This window comes from Silene latifolia, unplaced genomic scaffold, assembly GCF_048544455.1.
Source record: "Silene latifolia isolate original U9 population unplaced genomic scaffold, ASM4854445v1 scaffold_154, whole genome shotgun sequence".
Taxonomy (NCBI): domain Eukaryota; kingdom Viridiplantae; phylum Streptophyta; class Magnoliopsida; order Caryophyllales; family Caryophyllaceae; genus Silene; species Silene latifolia.
In genome coordinates, this window is record NW_027413140.1 from 563,507 (window position 1) to 579,764 (window position 16,258).

The following is a 16,258-nucleotide window of genomic DNA, read 5'->3' on the forward strand; positions in this document are numbered from 1 at the left end:
ACGGTGGTGTCATGTAGGCTGTAGCTTACATGATCAGACCACGGCTGTGACGTGTGATTGACACGATTAGTCCACGGTGGTGTCGTCTGAGTTACATGATCAGTCCACAGTGATGTCGTTTACTTTGCATGATAAGGTCGTGGTGATGTCGTGTACTTTACATGAAACTCTACTTTCGTTCGCTTTATTATATAGTATCTTTCAAGCTTCTATCACGAAAATTGATGCATGAAAATTTGATGAAAGCAACAATAATAATACACCAATAAGATCAATTGAAGTATAGTTAGTCCAAGCAAAAAAAAAAATGAATGATGAGAGTATCATGTTGTGAGCAATAGCCATGGTAGTCCGAGCAAGAAGCTAAGACAACAATGACGAGTAGAATTGCGAAAAACACAACCAGATTTCCAATATTAGAATTGCGAAAAGTACAACGAGAATTGAGTAAACACTCACAAGATAGTAACTTTCCTTAATCGTTGTTGTTGTTGTTGCTGCTGCTGTTGTCGTCGTAGTCGCTGTCGCCGCTGTCGTGAAATTTTAAACAATTGTGAAATTCAGAAGTTCAGTGGGGAGCAGGGGAGATGTAAACAGTAACAAGTGTAATTAGGGTGTTAATTGTAGAAGGGGTAACTTTGGAAAGGTATTAATTGTAGAAGGGTAATTTCGTAATTTATACGGGCGACATTAGTAATTTTCGGGCGACAAAAAGAAAAAGTGTTTTCTGCTCGTAGAAGCTCTAATAGAGACCGCTTGAATGTCACTAAGTAGACGATTTGTCTGACTTGGAAGTTATAAATTAGACCCGCTTTGGATTTTCACACACACAAAAAATTGAGCATATAAGTAATTAAATATGGAGCTAGAGTCAATTTAAACAATAAGGCACAAACGCACTAAAACATAAAGCATTTCTTTATATAAAGAATGCAGGCAGGTGAAATGCATTCGCTAGAAACAGGCTTTTGAGGAAAAGGGGATCATATATACCAAAACTTTGCAACCTTGTCAAAGAATGAGGCTCATTAGCAGTACTGCCATTATGTTAAAGTCCAGACGAGCGATCTGCATACTCCTGTACCAATGCACCAAAGAGCGACGGCCTCTCTAGCAATCGAGCTGGTGAATCGAATTCTTTTGCTTTCCCTGTAAACAATATAAGCACAAATTATCTAACACAATCTCATATTTTAAGTCCTGAATCATGACGTTTGATGCTAATACTGTATCTGACCATGCTATTTTATGGTAGATATTATCATGAGGCGGTCTCACACTTAATCATGAATTAAGGCTAATGGACTGAGTTTTGAATACCTGCGTCTATTACAAGAACTCGATCACAATCCATGACTGTAGGTATTCTGTGAGCAATGCTGATGATTGTACAAGCAGCAAAATCTTCTCTGATAATCCTTTGAATTACAGCATCAGTCTGTGAGTCTACAGAAGCAGTAGCCTCGTCCATAAACAAAAGTCGGCTCTTCTTCAGCATTACTCGGCCTAGGCACAGAAGCTGTCTCTGCCCTACACTCCAATTATCTCCATCATCAACCACTGTATAGTTGCATGATAGTCAAGATGAGATAACAGCAGTAACTAGTTATGGTAACAAGTTTAATATCGCTTATTATCTGAATCTAATACAGTATATACCCGGAGCATCGAGTTTTTCAGGTTTGGAAGCAACCACATCTTTCAGCTGGCAGCGTTCAAGACTCTGTTACAAGAACACAAATATTTCATGAGATGAGACAGTAATTTTCCTGAATATTTAATTTAAAGTCATTCTGTAATTATTTAGTTGATGTTGATGTTGATTTTGATCGTCTCATGCAAGAAGCCAAGAATTAAGAACACTTGTACATTTCTCTCAGACACTTTCATAGAGTAATTCAATTAAAGTGCAGATGACATTACCCAACCTCAACCAAGTAAGACACGGGTGTAATTATTCAATCTGATATTCTCGGTTTGTTTTCAGGCAAGACTTTGAAACCCTTCTTTTAAGGCAGGTTCTTAGTACCTAATGGTGCTTCTATTATCCGGGCATGTGACGAAAACTTGCAAACTCCTGATCAAACAATTTGTACAAAATGTGGAATTTACCTTCCAGATCTGATCGTCAGAGTACTGATCAGTAGGGTCAATATTGCTCCTCACTGTCCCTTCAAAAAGAACAGGCTCTTGTGGAATGATCCCGAATCTGGACCTTAAATCATGCAGTCCAAGGTTTGATACATCAATGTTGTCAATGACAATTTTCCCGTTAGAGGGTTCTACTAGCCTGATGATATGTGCCAGCTAGCAACAGCCAAATACAGCTCAGCATAATAACAGAAAAGTTGTTAGTTCAAGTTAGTTACTTTTGGCGGGAAATAACCAACTCGAGTATAAATAGCTATACTCTGATATTCATCAGTAGCTTTTATCAGATTGTAATCTCATTTTCTCTCTCCTTAATCTTTCTCTCTCTACTGTAATCTTCAACAGAATTATCAATGAAATTGCACATTCGATTTCCTCTCTTCTTTTAGGAATCCTATTGTAATTTCTGAGTTTCTCGATTAATTCCTGAGCTCATATATCAGTGGTATCAGAGATCCTTCCTGGATTCTCTTGATTAAAATGCCGCCAAAAAACGCAAAAAACTCTGATAACACGATGACTGAAGTTACACCATCAATGGAGGATAAGGTGAAGAATCTGGGTGAATCTATGGTGAACATTGAGGCAAATTTGGGGGAATTGGTGAGAATTCACAATCAAGACAAAGCAGAATTAAATGCCGCAATACAATTACAACAACAAGGGTTAACTGATAAAATGGATCGCATGAACTCAAGAATTGAGCAAGTTTTGGGGCAATTGATTGCAATGAGTTCTAGGGTTGTTAATTTGGAGAAAAATTCTGGAAATTCTGGTCAAATTGGTTCTTCAAATTCTGGTATTCTTCAAAACCCTAATTCTGGCAATTTCCCCAATTCTGGTAATTTCAATTCCAATTTCAGTCGCTTTTCTAGGGTAGAATTCCCTAAATTCAGTGGTGATAATGTGTTAGGCTGGATTTATAAATGTGATCAATTCTTTGAGGTTGATTCCACTTCTGAAAACATTAAAGTTAAAATGGTTTCAATTCATCTTGAAGGCAAAGCTTTATTGTGGCATCAATCTTTGATGAAAACTAGGGAATTTGGTAATTGGCCGAGTTGGGAAGAGTATAAAAAGGCTATAATTGCTAGATTTGGAAATAATTCTTTTGATGACCCTATGGCTGAAATTATGAACCTGAAACAAAAAGACTCTGTTGTTCAATATCAGGAACAATTTGATGGTTTGTTGAATAGAACTGACTTGTCTGAGAAACAGGCTTTAAGTTGCTTTCTTAAGGGTTTAAGTGATGACATACAGAACACTGTTAGAATGCATAAACCCCAATCCCTAATGGATGCTTTTGCATTAGCCAAGTTGCAGGAAGCTACTTTGTCTTCTTTTCATAAGAAAAGTAAACCAATTTTGGACAAACCAGTCACAAAACCTTTTTGTGGCACTGTATCAAACAGACCATATCAGTCTTCCATGGCTTATCAGAATCCCAGACCTCCTGCCAATCAAAGGTTAAACACTTCTAGATTGAGTGAAAAGGAAGTGGCTGAAAGGAGGGCTAAGCAATTGTGTTTTACCTGCAATGAGAAATGGACACCTACTCATAAGTGTAGAGCCCAATTGCATAGCATTGAATTTGTGACAATAGTAGAGGAGGAGTCTGAATCTCCACCAGAAGAAGAGTGGCAGTCTAGTCAGGCAGATGTGGGACTACCCCCTCTCATTTCTCTGAATGCTATAACAGGAAACACTACTTATCAGACCATGAGAGTCACTGGTAAGGTTAGGGGCAATCCAATCAACATCTTGATAGACTCAGGAAGCACACATAACTTCTTGGATGTCAACACTGCAAAAAAATTAGGGTGTAGACTTAAAACCACCTGTCCATTAGTGGTGTCGGTTTTAATGGAGATACAATTATGAGTAAATCTATGTGTCAGCAATTTAAATGGGAGCTGCAAGGTCATGAATTCTCTACTGATGTGATGCTTGTTCCCTTGGGAGGATGTGAGATGGTGTTGGGTATCCAATGGTTGACTTCTTTAGGTCCTGTCTTATGGGATTTTAGTCAATTGAGAATGGAGTTTAAGGTCCAGGGAAAGAAACACATATTGAGGGGAGCCAAGGCAGCTACTACTTTGAAGTGGATGGAGGGAAAACAATTACATAACACTCTCTTTAAATTGACAGCTGCTCACTCCAACTATGGACAATGCTTTGCCATTAAGGCATGTTCTCATTGCGACATACTTACTAACAAGAATCGGCAGGAATTAAATCTGAAATGCAGGAATTACTAGTGTTTACGAGGATCTTTTTTGAACCCACCGACTTACCTCCTCGGAGAGTGCATGACCACAAGATCCATTTGAAGGAGGGAGTATCACCTATTAATGTGAGACCTTATAGATACCCAGTGGTGCAAAAGGATGCCATAGAGAAAATAGTACAAGAAATGCTGGAAAATGGGGTGGTTAGGCCAAGCCAAAGTCCTTACTCATCACCTATTGTGCTAGTCAAGAAAAAAGATGGAACTTGGAGGTTGTGTGTTGATTACAGAGAATTAAATAAGAATACTGTCAAAGACAAATTTCCCATTCCCATTATTGAGGAATTATTGGATGAGTTGCATGGGGCTATCATATTTTCCAAAATTGATCTCAGGTCTGGGTATTGGCAGATTAGAATGCACCCCCCTGATGTGGAGAAAAACCTTTAGGACTCATGAAGGCCACTATGAGTTCTTAGTCATGCCTTTTGGACTCACAAATGCCCCATCCACCTTTCAACACTTGATGAATACTATTTTTAAGGAGCATTTAAGGAAGTTTATTCTGGTATTTTTGATGACATGCGATATACAGAGAACACCTGAAGAGCATTTGGAACATCTCAGGCGGACTTTTGAGATATTAAGGGAACACACTTTGTTTGCTAAAATGTCAAAATGCATTTTTGGCACATCAGAAGTAGAATACTTGGGACACATTATTTCTGGCAGAGGGGTAGCCACCGACCCACCAAAATTGAGGCCATGGTCAATGGCAGAACCTACTAATATCAAGGAATTAAGAGGATTCCTAGGGCTGACCGGTTATTATAGGAAGTTCATAAGATGGTATGGAATTCTAAGTAAGCCCCTTACCAATTTGCTTAAAAAGAATGCATTCAATTGGAATCCTGAAGCTTCAAGGTCTTTTCAAGCTCTGAAGCAAGCTATGGTCAATGCTCCTGTTCTGACCCTTCCTGATTTTTCTAAAGAGTTCACTGTGGAGACAGATGCATGTGATACTGAGGCATGGAGTCTTTGTCACGGGGAGGGCCATCCTATTGCCTACATCAAGTAAGGCTTTCTCTTCAAGGTCCTTAGCATTTTCAACTTATGAAAAGGAGTTGCTAATTGTGATTTTTTTGTGGAAAAATGGAAACCCTATCTAATTGGTAGGCATTTTGTGATCAAAACTGATCATTTCAGTCTGAAATATCTCATGGAGCAAAAGATTACTACAACCTTCCAAAGTAAATGTTTGCCTAAGTTACTGGGACTTGATTATGAAATTAAGTACAGGAAGGGGTTGACAATGATCTTCTGCGATGCTTTATCAAGGGTGACTGGTCAACAACTTATGACAATGATAGTGTCCCATATTCACACTGACTTGGTAAGCATGGTTCACAAAAGCTGGGAGCAGGACATCCAACTACAAGAAATGATCCAACAGTTGAAGGATGGAAATTCTCAGGGCAAATACAAATGGGAAAATGAGGAATTAAGGAGGAAAGAAAGTCTGGTTGTAGGTTACGATGAGGCTTTAAAGACAAAAATAATCACTCTTTTACATGATTCACCTGTTGGGGGCACTGGAGTGCAAGGCTACCCTCAAAAGGATTAAGCCTCTTTTCTATTGGAAGCACATGCAAAGGGATGTCAGAAATTATGTGAGAAAGTGTGGGGTTTGCCAGAGATCTAAGCCTATACTACAACAAAAAAAGGCTTCTATGCAACCCTTACCCATACCAGGAGCTATTTGGGTGGATATCTCAATGGATTTCATAGAAGGTCTTCCAAAGTCACATGGGAAGGACACTATTTTGGTGGTAGTAGACAGGCTAAGCAAGTATGCTCATTTTATCCTTTTGAGTCATCCATTCACTGCTACTTGATTTGCTCAAGCATTCTGGATCGAGATATTCGGACTTCATGGGATGCCTAAATCAATTGTTAGTGATAGAGATAAGGTATTCATAAGTCATTTCTGGCAGGAGCTCTTTAGGTCGCAACAAGTTGATCTATTAATGTCATCTGCATATCACCCTCGATCGATGGACAGACGAGGTAGTTAACAGTGCCTGGAAAATTACCTCGGATGCATGATGGTGAACATCCCAAACAGTGGGCCAAATGGATTCCCCTAGCAGAGTGGTGGTACAATTCTTCCTTTCACTCACCACACAGTAAAACCCCATATGAGATTGTCTATGGTCGGACCCACTGTTCATATTCCATATGTGTTGGGGGATAGTAAGGTGGAGGCTATTGACAGGAGTTTGAGTGCTAGAGAAGAGTGCCTTAAAATGCTTAAATTTCATTTAACTCGAGCACAAGACAGGATGAAGAAGCAAGCTGATAGAGGAAGAGTTGAAAGAGAGAAGCGATGGTGGGAGATTTAGCTTATGTCAAGCTCCAACCGTACAGCGGCGATCTGTGCAGTGCACGGGACATGTGCCAAATTGGCTCCAAGGTACTATGGTCCTTTTCGTAATGACTAGAGTAGGGCAAGTGTCTTACAAACTGGAGTTGACTGCTCAAGCTAAAGTACATCCAGTTTTTCACATCTCTTTGCTTAAAAAACATGAGGGTCCAGCTCCTGCTAGCAGTTTTCTGCCTGAGATGGATGAATCTCAGCAAATCAGAGCTGAACCAGTAGCTGTGTTGGATAGGAAGCTAGCAAAAAGAGGAATTTCTGGTGTGGTGTATGTTCTGGTTCAATGGTCAAATTCATCTCCTAATGATGCTACCGGGAACTCTATGATGATATGCGAGAGAAGATTTCCTGGTTTCAATTTAGATCCGACTTGAGGACAAGCTGTTTGTTAAGGGGGATGGATTGATATGTGCCCATTAGAAGAACGACCAAATACACTCAAAGATAATAATGAGAAAAGTTGTTAGTTCAAGTTAGTTACTTTTGGCGGGAAATAACCAACTCGAGTATAAATAGCTATACTCTGATATTCATCAGTAGCTTTTATCAGATTGTAATCTCATTTTCTCTCTCCTTAATCTTTCTCTCTCTACTGTAATCTTCAACAGAATTATCAATGAAATTGCACATTCGATTTCCTCTCTTCTTTTAGGAATCCTATTGTAATTTCTGAGTTTCTCGATTAATTCCTGAGCTCATATATCACCTGAACAATACTTGAATGAGAGTGGATTTCCCACTTCCTGTTCGTCCAACAACACCAATCTTTTCTCCACCTTTTATGCTTACCGTTATCCCCTTTAATACAAGAGAAGTATTAGGTCTATACCTGACCTGTTAAACAGTGACACAGACGTGTGAAACAGCATTAGGAACTGTCCAAATTCGGGACATTAAGTCTGCTGAAAGACGGTCTCATACTTTCATGTTTATTCTCAGACAGACAGTCTCATGACCATATTATCCTGAGACCGTCCTGCATGAGAATTTGTGAACAAGAATTACGAAAAAAAAAAAAAAAAAATCAAACAGATAGATTAGTAGTGTAACTGTTGCCCAAACCTCCAAATCTTGGAGGTCAACATTTCCATGTGTAGGCCAATTTGGTGGAGGAAGTTCGTTTTCATTAGTCCATGCAGCTTCTGACGGGATTTCACTGAACTGCTTTATCCTCTCAACTGAAACCATTTTGTTTTCTACTATACAGCTAAACGATACAGCAGAGAACATCACAGCGTTTAGGGATAGCCCATAGGATAGTGACAAACCAACATTCTCTGAATCACGAGGACGAGGTAAGGTGTTAGCTTTCCTTGAATGTACCATAAAGAGACAATCGAATCACTAGCTTTGGGTAAGAATATAAGACGACGTACAGTAGGATGTGGTTTGTGTCAGATTTTTTTTTTTTTTAGGTGAGTTAGAAGACTAACCTGGTTTGATGATACTACTTGGCAGCAGAACCATGAATAGAGATGATGCACATAAGACCAAGCTCCCTAACATTTCCAGACGGAAACCTAACCATTCATTTGATCCACTGTTGTGAAAATCCATTCGCAGGTTTGTACTCACCCGCTTCACATTTTCCTGGATAAATCTTTGCTGCGTTCTGAAACAGCGGATTGTCATGAAGCCAGAGATAGTTTCTGAGAAGTGATATATAACAGGTGCTTTGGTGATTCCATCAAGGCGTGTTAGTTCACGCGATGTTGCAAGATAATATCTCTGCACACAAAAATAAAGCATCAAAACAAATGTTGGTTGCTACTGCGAAATCAATGCAACCTGAGATGTATTCATACCTATTTCATTAAAATGGGATCAAGTAAGAGGTTAATACACTTACCCTGTACCATAAATTTAGCCAGCCAAGTGGAAGAAAGAGGAAAGCTGTTGGCCAAGCGTACTGACAAGTGATAATGATGATGCTAAGCAATGTAGCATACATGGCAGTCGCAAGGTTCAAAAACAAAGGCACAAAGAAGTCGATGTTCAGCTGATCACCAGACGCCTGACAATAACAAGTATCCATCAGTATGCGTTTTACTCACCTGAACAGAGAACAAGACTCAAGATCTAGGAAGGACTCACTAATTAACAGAATAGAGAGTTAGTTAATTAACAGAATGGAGACTCTTGTATGAGACTGTCACACAAATGACGCCCAGGATTAATGGGTTGGTCTCACATATTAGTTTTTTTTGGAATCACAGACTGCAAATCCAAAAAAAGACTGTTTTCAGTACAAGGGTAAAGCCGAGTATGTATGAGCCTTAATGCTGCCATTGGCGACCCCCTTTGAGGAATTGAGGCGCTGGAGAAAGATAAAATTTAGAAGCTCACCCGACTTAGAATTCTTCCTGAAGGTGTTGTATCAAAGAAAGCCATGGGTGCATGTAGAATTCTATGAAGAAGCCGAGAGAAGAAAAGCTGGCACGTCTTGAGTCCAAAACAAGCAATGAAAAAAGACCTAAGGATGACCAATACAACAGAAAGTGCAGCAATGGCAGAATATATACTAATAAAGAAGGAAGAGTCAAACGATGTAGCTTGCCCACTTGAAGTTTCGTACGCTAGCCAATAGTCACCGGCCATTATTGATGATTGCCACAACAAAGAGAATAACACTACAGCAATGACACCCCACCATCCAAAAGCCTCTGTGCAATAGTCCTTGTAAACTCGAACACTGACTTTTCCAATTTCCCTTTCTTCTGCTTTGATGAGACTAGATTCTCCCTTTATTGAGTTGGATTTTGTCATAGAGCGAACTTCACCATTTTGTTTTTCATGATTTACGGATGCTTTGGGAGGTTCTTCGTTAAGATGACCCCCTTTATTTCCTAATTCAACAAGTTCCATGGAAGTCTCATGGGCAGCCACGAGGGCATTAAAGTCCGTCCCTGCTTCTGCAAGACTGCTGTACTTGCCTGATTGCACGATCATACCATCTCGCATGACCTAGTCAGTTAGGGAGCAAAATAATGTCATTTGAGCAAAAATAACAAACCACCGGAGATTTAAGAAAATAAGAAGCACTCACCAAGATCTGATCAACATTATGCAAAAAGTTTACTTGGTGGGTGACAAGTACAATAGTTTTATCCTTCAGAGCTCCTCTAATGCATTCCTGCAACGGATCATCTTATTTATAATCATAAAACAAAAATACAATGCTCAAGGCCAATCAATAAGATTGGATATTACTCCTATAACACAGAGAGAATATTGACTGACCTTAAATATGTCAGAGCCAGTATGAGCATCTACAGCACTGAAGACATCATCAAGCAGATAAATATCAGAGTCCTGATAAACAGCTCTAGCAAGTTGTATCCGTTGCTTTTGGCCGCCACTGAGATTGATCCCACGTTCACCAATCTCGGTCTTATCTCCAAACTCCATCATTTCCAGATCCTTCTCCAAGCAGCAAACCCTCACAACTTCCTTGTACTTCTCCTGGTTCATACTTAAGCCAAAGAGGATATTCTCTTGAATGGTTGCATTCTGAATCCATGATGTTTGTGCTACATAAGCTGTACTTCCGCACACTCGGACCTGCAGATGAAAGAACAAGTTCCTAACCCGAGGAAAAAGAAAATTGAAAAAGAGTTAAATATGATTATACTATACCTTCCCTTTAACTTTGTGCATCTCTCCGAGAATTGAAGCAAGCAAAGACGATTTCCCTGATCCAACGGTACCAACAACAGCAGCTAGCTGACCTTTCTTAATATCTAAATTGATATCCTTCAATATCTCCATACCACCCTCATCCTCCCAGCAAAAAGATCCATCTTTAACCAGGACTGCCCCGTCAGCATCACACTCCTCAACACGCTCGACTGATTCCTCAACGAGTTCCCTACTCGTCATGAAATCATCCAACCTTCTCAATGATATCAAAGCCTGAGAAATTGAAATCATAGACTGAGGAAATGTCCTGATAGGCTCCTGCAACATCTTGAAAACTGTGGTAGCCGTGAATACTGTTCCTGCGTCAAGTGGGAACAGCAGAAGAATAGCCGCGCCAAATGTGAGAACTGAGATCAGTATCGGTGTTGACCACATAACCACAATATTGACCGTGAGCGCGTACAAGAACTTAGACAACCAACCATACTCAGACTCTCTAATTGACTGAATCCTCTGGTTAAAATGCTCTTCCCAAGCCTGAAACTTTATAACTCTCATGTAATTAAGCATTTCATTGGTAGCTTTCATTCTAGCATCCCTAGTCCTCATCATATTGAACTGAAACCGGTTATAACCCTTGTTACACAACAAAGCGAACACCATCACCGCGAGTATCCCCAAAAAGGAGATAATCACAGCTAACCCAAGATACTTGTACAGGAGAGCTAATGCTACAAAAACTTGTAAGGGCATTAACCAAATAGCATGTAAATTATTCATCATCTCAGACAGTTGCTGTGCATCAACAGCCATGTAATTCACAATGGGTCCTACACCATGAGCCTGTCTAGACGAGCATGTAAGCCTAAGCCCTTTCTTATACAAGTTAGTAATCAGACTGCCTCGAATCATCATACCGAGTTTCGAAGAATGGAAATTAAACTGATGAGAGGCCATTACTTCTACTGTTTTAGCAATAACCAAAACTGACACCAAATAATACCCCTCATAAGGAGATGTTCTAATTCCCGACGTAAAATCGATAAACTTCTGAATCAAAAGGGGTCCAACATACATAGCACTAATCCTAACAACTGCAAGAAATGCAGTAAGTGCAACTTCCTTCCAAAAACACCTCAAAAGTGTAGTTCTAACAGGGTTTTTACAGTTTTCTTGTTTACTAGGCCAATTTGATTCAAAAAGATCAGACATTATAACAGGTTCATGATTTGGTGATAATGATGGAACATCATTAGCACTAAGTGGGTTTTTGTAACCTTTGCTTAACAATGGATTCATCCATAAAAACAATGATTTTGAAAAAAATGAAGCTTTTGCAAATCCACTTACATTTGAACTCTCTAAAAGTGGTTTTTTCAATACATTTTCATCTTCTTTTCCCACCATTTTTGCCATAATCACTCACAAGAAAATGTTGTTAAGAATATGCATGAAAAACTGGTATTAAATATTGTTATGTAGAAATTCATACCAAAAGAAAAGAAATATAGTGAGTGAGGTTTGGAATTTGGATGAATCCCTTTGCTTAAGTAGTTACTAAATGTTATTTCGAAAAAAAAATACTGTAGTTGCTAAATGAAATAAGGACATGGACTAGGAAGTAGGAAGGTACACAACTACACATGTGATATGGCCATGTATCACTAACTTTTGTTTAATTTTGTTTGGAGCGTTGTCTCGGAATCGGTTGTAGGTTCGATTTTCCTTTTGTAAATAGTATTGCAAAAGTAACATCTACAATAGATGGGTAGCATTAAAACTAATGAAAAAAAATAGTATCGCAAAAGTTGTTAAATGGCAGATTTGAACCTAGATCTATCAGTACACGAAAACTCGGTTTGCGTACCAACCAAACTTCCTGAAAAATGGGGATAGATTCGTGAACTTAAATGCTACACCAATGTAACCATAGATTTACCCCTCCCTTCTCTAATTCTCTCACCAAATCCTTTTTGAAATAAAAGAAATAATTTTACTTTCTCATATTTCTCATTTTAATATAAGAGTGTTTGGTTTTAATTTGGGAATTGTTTAACAAGTTTACCAAGTTAAATACTCCGTAGTAATTTTCTCCTTTCTGGAGATAAATATAGTAAAGTAACTACGAGATTTAACTATTCAATTGTATGTAACAAATCTGAAAGTCATAATTCTGTTATTTCGGTTGACTAAACTGATATTTCTGCTACTCTAAAGGAGTACGTAGTACGTATTTTGTGTGTTGAAGAGACTGAATCAGTTTTTTTTGGCAAGCCAAGGGACACCGAGATACCCTGCAAATCCGGGGACCAGATATTCATCAAGGTTGCCCTTGATGGCAGGTGGATACCGCAACACTCTCGTGTAGGGAGTCGAATCCGAGACCTCGCAATTCGTCGAAATTTCATTGCTTTGAGGCACTCCCGCACTCCACTACACTCAAGCCACCTTGGTAAAGACGGAATTAGTTGCTTTTACTTGCTACCTGTAAACGTGTTCTCTATCAACCGTGATCCTCCCATATCCTCCATATCTCCAAATCTTCACAAATAGGCAAAGTAAATAATACATATTATGTAAATATAGTTAGTATATTATTCATGTCTATATGCTCTTTATCTTCACCTAAAATAGAGGTACCCTAGTCCTATATATACCAATGTAATTCTCAGTACAATGTATCATTCTACATTCATTCAATATACCCTTCTTACATGGTATCTAGGAGCTACAACCGATCCAATAAAAACCCTCTTTCACCTCGGCAGCCAACCTCCTTCAAAAGATCCAACCCTATTTCCGTCACAATCACTCAACCCGCCACCATGACCAACCCTGAAATCACCATCCCTAACCCACACGACACCACCACACCCTTGATTTCTCTTAATCTCAATAACTGTGTTAAGTTGAATCCCATGAACTATGTCTCATGGAGATTCCAACTCATGAATATCCTCTTCGGATATAGTCTTTTCGGGTTTCTTGATGGAACCCAACCCGCACCCTCACCAACCATCACGGGTGAGGACAAGCAAGAAAAACCAAACCCGGCCTACCTCTCATGGCTTAAACAGGATGGTCTCATTCTAGGTGCTCTCATGGGCACTTTGGATGCCACTGTCCAAGCTCTAATTGTGAGAGCCACCTCGGCCAAGGAAGCTTGGGATATCCTCGCTTCAACCTATGCAAACCCGTCTAGAGCGCATATTTTACAACTAAAAGACCGTCTAGACTCAATAGTCAAAACCTCTGATCAATCGATCAGTGACTATATCAATGTCTTTAAAACCTGTATCGACCAACTAGCACTATTAGGCAAAACCGTCGACCTCGATGACATCATATCAAAAGTCCTCCGTGGCCTAGATTACAACCTATATAAACCAGTCATCGACACCGTCCGCAACCGTGATAACTCAATTTCTTTTGAACTCCTTCATGAGAAATTGTTGCACCATGAATTGTTATTGAAACAACAACCATCAAACGATCTATTTCAACCAACTGCCAACCTATCCTATAGACATAACAACCACCGCGGCAACCGCAATCAATACCAGCCGTCCACCACCTCCTACAACCCCATGCCTCAACAACCTTCAGCCTCCACCAACGCCAACCCACGTCCCTTTAAGGGTCGTTGTCAGTGGTGTAGGCAAACCGGGCACGTCATTGCGAATTGCCCTTTCTTTCGAAAATTGTTTCCTAATATCGTGTTCCCATCACCACCTACTCGCACCAACCCGCAACCACCCCAGGCCCACACGGCCACTGCCAACCATCCCGGCCCCAACCCTAACTACCTACTCGACAGTGGGGCCTCCCACCACGTCACCCACGACCTTGACACCCTTGCTCTTCACTCCCCTTACCTCGGCCCAGACAATTTATTCATTGGAGATGGTTCCTCGTTGGATATCGCTCATATAGGTTCGCTTCATTTACCTTTCTCGTCTCTTAAATTCACCAATGTTTTACATGTGCCTCGAATTTCTCGTAATATTTTATCTATTTCCCAATTATGTCGTGAAAATAATGCATGTGTAATTTTCTCATCGTCTTCGTTTATTGTAAAGGAAATCTCGACGGGAACGATACTCCTCCAGGGCCGAGCTAAAGACGGGATTTATGAGTTGAGCCCGTCCCAACCAAGTGCTTATTTTACCAAGAAAAGCTCAACTCCTCTATCATGGCATCATAAATTAGGCCACCCGACTTATGATGTAATGAAAATCATCAATAAAAATGCAACTTTTCCCTTTCATAATTTTTCTTTTTGCAATTCATGTCATATTAGTAAGAGTACGAAATTACCATTTGCAACATCGTCGCTCACTACAACCTCACCACTCGAATTAATCTACTCGGACCTATGGACTAGTCCCGTTTTCTCACGTGAAAATTACAAATATTATGTTATTTTTGTCGACCACTATACAAAATACATTTGGTTATTTCTGTTAAAACAAAAATCCGAAACCGCGCAAGTCTTTCTTCGATTTAAAGCTCTCGTAGAAAAATACTTTAACAAAACCGTTAAACATTTCTTCTCCGACAATGGTGGAGAATTTCAAAAACTAACACCTACCTTACTCGATAATGGAATAAGTCATTCCACCTCTCCGCCTCACACCCCCGAACATAATGGATACGCGGAAAGAAGACATCGTCACATCGTTGAAACCGGGCTCGCTTTACTAGCTCACGCCGGACTCCCAACGACCCTATGGCCTTTTGCATTTAGTACTGCTACTTATCTAATTAATCGTCTACCTACTAAGTCATTAAACAACAAAACCCCATATTTTTTACTCCATAATGTCGAACCCAATTACACCAAATTACACAATTTCGGATGCTTGTGTTACCCATGGCTTCGGCCTTACACAAAGAATAAACTCGATTATCGATCTATACCTTTTATTTTTGTAGGATATTCGACAACCCAAAGTGCCTTCCATTGTCTCGACCCTAAGACAAATCGCATCTACACATCTCGTCATGTTAAATTTATTGAAGACGAATTTGCCTACAAGAGTCTCCTTACAACCGCATCACCTACTGACACTCACACCAATCCCGATGATTGGTGCAATCTTCTCATTCCTATACTCGCACCACCTCCATCTGACACTTCGAACACCGTCCCTGCTGCTGCTCACCAATCACGACATCCAATTCACCAAGTCTATACACGTCGTACTCCCTCCTCCACTACCTCATCATCTGCTGCGCCCTCAACTTCCACCGCCACACCATCTACATCCACCACACCCACACCGAATCATCAACCACCTAGCAATGTTGTCACTCGTCTTCAAAATAACATTCGAAAACCAAATCCTAAATATGCCAACCTCGCTCAAGCCTCAACCACAACTCATTCGCTACCAAACACGGTCAAGCAAGCGCTCATACTTCCTCCATGGCGTCACGCTATGCAGGATGAATATGATGCTCTTGTCCGAAATAAAACCTGGACTCTCGTCCCTCGACAACCCTCACACAATGTTATTGGCTGCAAATGGGTATATCGGATTAAATATAATCCCGATGGAACTCTCAAGCAGCACAAAGTGCGCCTTGTAGCCAAAGGATTTCACCAACGACCCGGCATAGACTATACTGAAACCTTTAGCCCAGTAATTAAGCCAACCACCGTCCGTCTCATACTCTCTCTTGCGGTAGTCCAAAATTGGGCACTTCGACAACTCAATGTTAACAATGCATTTTTACAAGGCACTTTAACCGATAGTGTATATATGGCACAACCGCAAGGCTTTGTTGATGCCACACAA

General features: G+C 40.0%; 1 protein-coding gene across 1 annotated transcript; it reads right to left on the reverse strand.

Moving 5' to 3' along the window:
- Positions 1–212: 212 nt before the first annotated feature.
- LOC141637877 (ABC transporter C family member 4-like) lies at positions 213–11,987 on the reverse strand. Its single transcript, XM_074447287.1, has 12 exons — positions 10,455–11,987; positions 10,059–10,379; positions 9,865–9,951; positions 9,165–9,782; positions 8,668–8,832; positions 8,252–8,546; positions 7,881–8,095; positions 7,525–7,652; positions 2,113–2,290; positions 1,660–1,723; positions 1,321–1,560; positions 213–1,149 (listed from the first exon to the last, which is right to left on the reverse strand). The coding sequence occupies exons 1-12, from the start codon at positions 11,871–11,873 to the stop codon at positions 1,049–1,051; spliced, it is 3,831 nt and encodes a 1,276-aa protein (XP_074303388.1). The 5' UTR covers positions 11,874–11,987; the 3' UTR covers positions 213–1,048.
- Positions 11,988–16,258: the final 4,271 nt, after the last annotated feature.